General features: G+C 35.3%; 1 protein-coding gene across 1 annotated transcript; it reads left to right on the forward strand.

The window, feature by feature from the left end:
• Positions 1–962: 962 nt before the first annotated feature.
• On the forward strand, positions 963–7636 carry LOTGIDRAFT_110173 (hypothetical protein; the record flags this gene model as incomplete). Its single annotated transcript, XM_009047199.1, has 4 exons — positions 963–1239; positions 1539–1721; positions 3037–3169; positions 7255–7636. Coding segments are annotated over 4 exons (975 nt in total), but the record flags the coding sequence as incomplete, so codon positions are not given.
• Between the last annotated feature and the right edge of the window lie 301 nt (positions 7637–7937).

Genomic DNA, 7937 nt, shown 5'->3' on the forward strand with positions numbered 1-7937 from the left:
TGCAGTTTGGCAGTTTGACGACCTTGTGGCCCATGAAGTATCTGATACCTGTTCTGATTTTCCTATCGGTATGCGTCTCAAACGTTTGAGATATATTATAGCTAGGTCAACTACAATACAATGATACAGCAAAATAAATCGCTGATTTTATTTCAAGAAGACCAAGGTTAATAAAAGATAAATCTGTCATTAAATTATAAATCATATATTTGAGATGACTAGACAAATTTTGTTCAAGATAATCTATTAAGGCCATTCTCGATCCGTTGTCATCTTATCTTGTTACAACTATAATAACTAGTAAGTGGGTGTATAAAATAAAGTAAAGGTCTTTGCCAGGGCAGCAGCATAAGCCTATTCTTAGTCAATCTTCATACTTGGGAGATATTCAGTGCAAGTCATGTAGTGCACGAGATCTCGGTTTATTGTCCCATTAACGTTAAATATCTGTTTTTCTATAAAGATACAAGATGGATAATTCAAAACAGATAACTTAAAGAAAAACAGTCATAATTAGACAGACACAACAAGTTTTGTCTTCTCTTTCCCTTTCATCTGAAAAGTTGATTGTAAATGTATACACTTGACATTTTCTCTGTAATTTAATACCTGACCACAATGTGTTAGTCAAGAAATTCAAGAATTTTAACATTTCTAAATGTTGTTAGGGCGTCAAATTGTGGTTGGATAATAGTTGTCTGGGAATTTTTTTTTAATTGAAATTCTCAACGCAAGGTTATAAACTGTTTGATATTTTGATTTCAAATTATCTCCCCTTATTCTTCAATCGAATATTTTTTTATTCATAGCGCGGACGTTAGAGAGATATTGTCTGTATCGTTGAAGGCAATATAATTATTTTACATTTGTCTTTTTAATATATTCCCAAAGGCCTGCTATGTTATCTATTTAAATAAGTAGAAGTCAACACCAAACCGAGTATTATAAGCACTGGCCAAGGCTTAAGAACATTTCTGTCCCATCTTGTTGTTATATTCTCTTTAGAAACCGTGTTTATATTTCCAGGTTGTGACAGTGGGTTTGGTGCTGAATTATCCAAAAGACTCGATAGTCTTGGATTCACAGTATTTGCAGGATGCTTGATGCCAGATCGAGAAGGTGCTCAGAGTCTGAAAGAAGCATGCTCCGACCGTCTTCATATCGTTCATATGGACGTGACGGATGATTGGTTGGTCCGAAAAGCTTTGGAATATGTGAAAAATAACATAGGAGACAATAGTGAGTATAGTCATTTCATCACCCTTTATATATTCAGCTCATTTGACCAAATCCTGGATCTGATATTTGGAAATAGACAATCAGATTAATATTCGATAATTCATAGAATTGGTTCTCATCCTCTAAGGATTTGATATCTCAATTCCAGAGACAATACGCCAAACTTAGCAGAGAATTTTTGTTCTGTTTACTTCGTAATGACATGGACTCTGTGGTTAACGTAATCCGAAACACTCTTTGCCATTATCAAATACCATTTTGCTCTACCTCTCATGCTTCTACATATTCACTATTTCCAGTGTTATGGGCGTTAGTGAACAATGCTGGTGTTGCAGTATTTACTGAAATAGAATGGTGTTCTGTTGAACAGTTTACTAGAATCATGGACGTCAATGTTATAGGTGTAGTCCGGGTCACCAAGGCCTTTTTACCACTCATACGTCACTCTAAAGGCCGGGTCATCAATGTAGCAAGTTTAGCAGGTAAGGTCGCTTAATTTACGTATTCATAGCCCGGATCAAGGTACAACAACGCACCTTTCATCGGAATCTGACTTAATAAAAACTTATAACTCTTTAGATCTTTTACGTTGATAAAGCCCGCCAAATCTGACTCTGCCCAACACCTCAGACGTGATATATGGGTGTGATTTCGTCACGTGACTTCCATATATCACGTCTGAGGTACTGGGTATGGCCAGAATTGTATCGTAAATCGTGCATTATGGTAGTCCGAATCATCTGCCTCAATTCCAGCCTCTGATAGATATATTGACAACTTTCACAATAGCTAGAATAGAGGCAGATGTTATGGTTGCGTAATGCTCCAGTAAAAATGTGGATCCGGCACATGATATACAGACATCATTACCGGTTCTGTTCGGTAGATATTGTCTATTCAGCCAATGAAACGGCTGCTTCAGATTAAGACAGTGCAAATGGATGCTACATGTACTTGGTTAATCTCTTCAGCCAACGAGACAGCGGCTACAGATTAAGAGTGCAAATGTATTTACCAGTAAATAAACTGTGTGTGGGCGTCAGAGACTAAATGAAAACTTATAATAGCAATTATGACCCAATCTAATAAGACGATCTGCATCTATTCATTATTGTTCACCGCCCTTCTAATGTTTCTTTCTTTTCTCTCAAAACAAAGAGGAAAGATGCCTCTTATCACATATCTTTATCTTAGACTGTAGAGTTATCAGCATTCTTCATCTGTAATCTCATGAATGGAGATATTCTGATATATATTCAAGTATCTTTTTTCGGCGCACCTCTATGACGAAAATGCAAGACCATTTACTAATACAGTCAAACTTCTATCAAAGGTCATCGCTCCTAATCGTAACCCTTCAATCAACAACCACTAGAAATAAATATGCAATGAAAATTGTCTAAGTGAAGAGTCTTGGACCTATTTTCGTCTGACTCGTAAACTCGATGTTTAGGGGCTTTTGCATGTATGCATTTAAAGAGATTGTAAAATAACAAAAATGTATAGCATCGATTTGGAGCATTGCAATTTTAAGTCAGACGTCTGTGGTTGTTGCGATTCCACTTGAACTATCGCAACGAGTCTTCGATATTTTGAATAGTTTTTGCGATAGTGACGTCATTATACTCTTAGTTCGAGAAGTGCAAGACTGAAGTGTTTCACTGAAAATTTGAATGGTACGAATCGATGCCACCCGAGTCTTCGATGAACGGTTAGAAAACGTCCTAACGATCCCTTTAAGTAATTGATTGGTCATTATTTTCATTCAACTCACTGTGTATTTTACAACAATTTCAGGTCGATTCACTCTACCAGCGTTTTCTGCCTACTCCATGTCCAAAAAAGCCTGTATCGCCTTTTCCGATGGTTTGAGGTTGGAGATGTCTAAATTTGATGTCAAGGTGATCACCATAGAGCCAGGCCTGTACAGGTAAAGTTTATTTTGTTTGGATTGTTATGTAACAATTATCCTAAGTTAAGTGATTTAGTCAGAATGTTTCAGGCAAGAGGCCCCCATCTTCACAATGTCAGGGTATTACGAACTTCGTACCTTGACTACAACAGCCATCTTGTATCGTGGAATGCAGTGATTTGATTGGTTTTTACGCCATCGAACACAGCCAACCAGAGCCCTCGACAACAAGTTTATAAACTATTAAAGCTATAATGTTTACAGTCTGTCTGTCGAGGGTTATAATTGGCAATTTTCACGGGCGTACAATCCAATCAAATCGTTGCATTCCATGATACGAGAAAAGTGGCTATTGTAGTCCTGGTATAAGAAGAGTAAGTTCGTAATAACTTGATATTGTGAAGATCACAGCCCCCTGGTTCTAATTAAAACCAACCATTATAACTGAAGTGTTACAGTTAAAGTAATATCTTATCCTCGTTCGTACCTAATTAACTTTACTAATTATCTCTTTACTACTAAATCTAATTAAGAAAATATAATTATTGAGTTATTTTCTAATATAACAAATTTCTAATTCCAACATTCTGAAGATTGAATTATGTTCATGGAATTACTATCCCGGTTTTGTAAGTAAGACCTAAGTGTTATGCATTCAAATTCTGCCAATAACCATGGTCCTGTCGACAATACACATTAGGTGCAGTTATTACTGCTAAGGTACGATATTTTGGAACGCCATAAACAGTGACTCTAGGTTCAGATTCATACGAAACTATGTATGGTTCTTACCATCGTGTCCAAACCACACCCCTATCCGTCATACTTCCTCGGGGTTATAAGACCAAGTCAAAACCCATATTCGTGATACGAATGGTTTTTACATGGAAATAACACTCACGAAAGTAGTTCACAACCATTTGGATCTCTTCCCCGACTTCAGTCGAATTTTTAAAAAGTTATATATTTCAACAAAGCCTTCACATCACATTTTTAGCCTCTTTAAAAATTCGACTTATTTTTTCAAAATGGTTGTGAACTGCGTTCGGGTGTGTTATTTCCATGTAAGAACCAAGCACAGTTTCGTATGTGCCAGATTGGGACTATTGAAGAAGTCATTTACGCAGTTGCTACACTCCTTATTGGGATTTGCTTGTGTCCAATTCTTGTAGTCCATACAATTAGCAAAGTGTATCTGGGCAAGTCTGGTCTCATCTTGACTCAACGAAAATCATTCTTCTATGTGTACCAACGCCTTTGTACTGTATTCAACACACCTGCCAAGCAAAAACAGGTTAATTGCTATAATTAATAAGACTATGAGGAAATAACGCCTCTAGTTGTTATTATAACAGATTACCGTGTGTTTTTCTCTGTTTTGGTTTTTTTTTTAACTGAACAGTTGCCAAAATAAACGGAAGTTACATCGTGCATCATTGACTATCTCATCAAGTTATCATATAATGGTAAATACAGACAGCTACCTAATCTCAAAAACTGTGCTTACTTGTTCAAGAGACGTAGATTGTTTATCGTATGTTTGGCAGAATGGCAGTTTCTGCGCATTCAGGCCATACGAAACAACGCACGTGTCCTATATTTATGTAGTTCCTGCGAAATATGATCACAGAAAACTGCCCTTGTGTCAAGCAATCTGATGATCAGTTGTCTACGATAATTTCATATGGTCGGAATGTCTGATTCGGAGTTTTCAGGTACACTGACTACAAGGCTTCCGAGGAGTGGATCAAACGAACCGGGTGGAACTCAACAACCGACGGGAGTACACAAAGTTAACACATAAAACTATAAAATATAAACATATAAGCACATCATAAAATTAGTTTATTTACAATATGTCATCGTACTACCTCGCATCTAAAATGACATTATGCCGGAATGGAAGCCCAGGTATCTAGGTAATAACGAGCCATAAAATATAAATTTAAATTAAAAATATAAGTAATGTAAACATGTACAAGTTATAAATCTGTCAGATGATATTTAAAATATAAATAACTTGGTAAATAGCTCGATGTTTGCTTTTCAAATAATCTTAATATATGTTTCCTCAATATTCAAATTTTCTTAAAGAGAATATCAAGGCCTACTTTACATTTTAAAGGGGAAGTGTGTATCAGCTTCATAAAACAGGATTTATGACTAAGAAATGTCTACACATGACCAATGATATTGTGAAGTGAATTTTTTGTAAAGGGGTATATTTTTTCTCGAATTTATGAAAATTTTTATATCAAAACCTAGAGTAATTTGTCCCTTAACTGATCTGAAAGTTTTAACTAAAGTAAAATCCCGCCGTTAAAAACGCCAAAAATATTTTTGTAAGTTATTCGTAAACCTTAAGCTTCTATCTTTAAAACGAACACTTTAAAATTCAACCTACAGTTGCAATTCTAAATCGAGATAAACCTTTTATTTCCGATCTTTCAAAATCATTCGGAAGTTTCTTTGAAGCTCATCTTCCTGCCTCGTGACTTATGTTCATTGATGAATTAGGTCACGGTGAGGTCAGAACATTTACATCATTACAGTATATTGCTCAATAATTTATGAATGAATCTATAATGACGTCATCGACTATATGAATAACTGAAGTGTGTCACGTCTTTTTGATACAAATATGGGCAATTCAGGGCCATTTTTGACCGATTTCAAAACTTATCTCCGCAAAAGGAGGGAATGTCCTTATGATACATGATTACTTGAAAAGAAAATTCTCCGCAAATTTAACCTCAATATCGACTGCACCTTGCTTGCTTCACACCTACGAATCTACTCCGTACAAGGGCAAAATTGGAGCGGGTGAAACTGCACATCGATCTAATGTGACTTGTGGTCTATCATTTCTTCATTTTCATGAATAATCATTTCTTAAAGGGATTGTAAAGAGGTTTTCTAAATTTTGTATGTGTATTGATAGCATCAATTTGCCTCATTCCAATTTTCAATCAGATGTCGGTGGTTCGTGCAATTCCACTAAAACTAGGCGCTTGATGACTAATCACTTGCTGTATCACATCACTTTGCGATTCTTGACGTAAAACGCTTTGGTTTAGAAACGTCTGATTAAAAAATGGAATGGCGCAAGTTGATGCTATCAGTGTCTCCGATACATAATTTTCTTTAGAAAACCTCTTTACAATCCCTTTGATCTTATAAAATGTCTAGGTTTCAATGTCAGTTGCCAAATATATCTGTTATATTTATAAGCCAAAAACAAGCCAAATCATCAATACGATTAATTTGCTATTCCAATAAGATGCCCTGCTTGGATTGACCATTTCATTTCTGAGAGCCCCAGTGATGTTTCACTAAGTGGAAGGGCCGAGTTGGGGTCACCGAATTTTAAGGAAGGGGGTGGGGCTATACCTGACAATTAAGAACTCAATGATAAGAACGCCACTGGAGAGCCTATATATAAAGTGGTGTGTTATTTTCAGTATTTGATTTTGATCATTCATTCATTCATTAGGGTATGTCATGTCATTAGTATTAAGAAATCTATCAATGACTGGAGAATGTATGAAATGATAATAGATCGTATTTATGATTGCAAAAACCACCTACATTGGAACAATCAATCACATGAAAAATTTAACAGATTTGAATTTATAATCAGGCGTATATCCAAATTAAGCATAGACAGTCACAAACAATTTTCATTGATGTATTTTGGATGTTAGAACAATGTATGCTCTAATGTTACATCGTGATAATAACTATTATCGCGATAAATGAACAGCATCGTAATAGTAGCATCCTCATCGTGATGATATTATGTTCACGATAAACAACCTCTATCTATTTCATGATAACAACCAATACAGTACTGATAACCAATATCGCAGTAATATCATAAAAGCAGCATTAATCGTAATCAGCCACATACATCGTAATAAGCAACATACATCGTATTAGCAATTCATATCGTGATAACAACCACTATTTTTGTTATGTTTAACCGATATTTTGATAGCCCATTGAGATTTCAACCCATCTCGTGATAATGTAACAACCAACTCATATTTGTACATTTTACCACGTTAAAATGTACTAATCAAGACTATTTTTTATAATTTCAGGACACCAATCGCTAATGAAAACTACCTGATAGACCAGAACAGAAAATCATGGGCTGAAACACCAAAAGAAATACGTAATGATTACGGAGATGAATATTTCGATGCATTTTTACAAAATATAACGGACCAAATGAAACGAGCACGACCGCACGTGCATGAAGTGACAGATTTGATGGTGCGTGCAGTTGTGACGAAGGACCCACATTATCGTTACGTACCATATTGGATGACGTATTTAAGATCTGAGCTCATTATGATGCTCCCTGTGTCCATTACTGACAAATATTTTAAGGCCATTTCTGTTAAGTGTGACACACAGTCCAAGAGACGTGAATCCGAGCGAGATCGACCCAATGTTAAGGAAAATGGAAAAAATAAATAAAATTATATAATTGTTTTATAAGACGAAATCCACATTATATAGGTCCAGACAAAATGTTGGACCAGAACTCGCAATCTTGGTTAATGCTTAATCGATTCGATCTTCAATTTGATAATCAATGTCATCATAATGCAAATTTCAAAATTTTCATGTATTATCATATATTTACGTAAACGATGTTTATTTTGGGTTCAGTTATGTCAAAATTTCTTTATGCTTTGTTAGCCAAATAAAGAATTTGTTATTATTTATTTCAAAAACGAAAATAATTTGAAAACAGACTTTTGCCTTAAAATTCCCT

This window comes from Lottia gigantea (genome assembly GCF_000327385.1).
Source record: "Lottia gigantea unplaced genomic scaffold LOTGIsca_11, whole genome shotgun sequence".
Taxonomy (NCBI): Eukaryota; Metazoa; Mollusca; class Gastropoda; family Lottiidae; genus Lottia; species Lottia gigantea.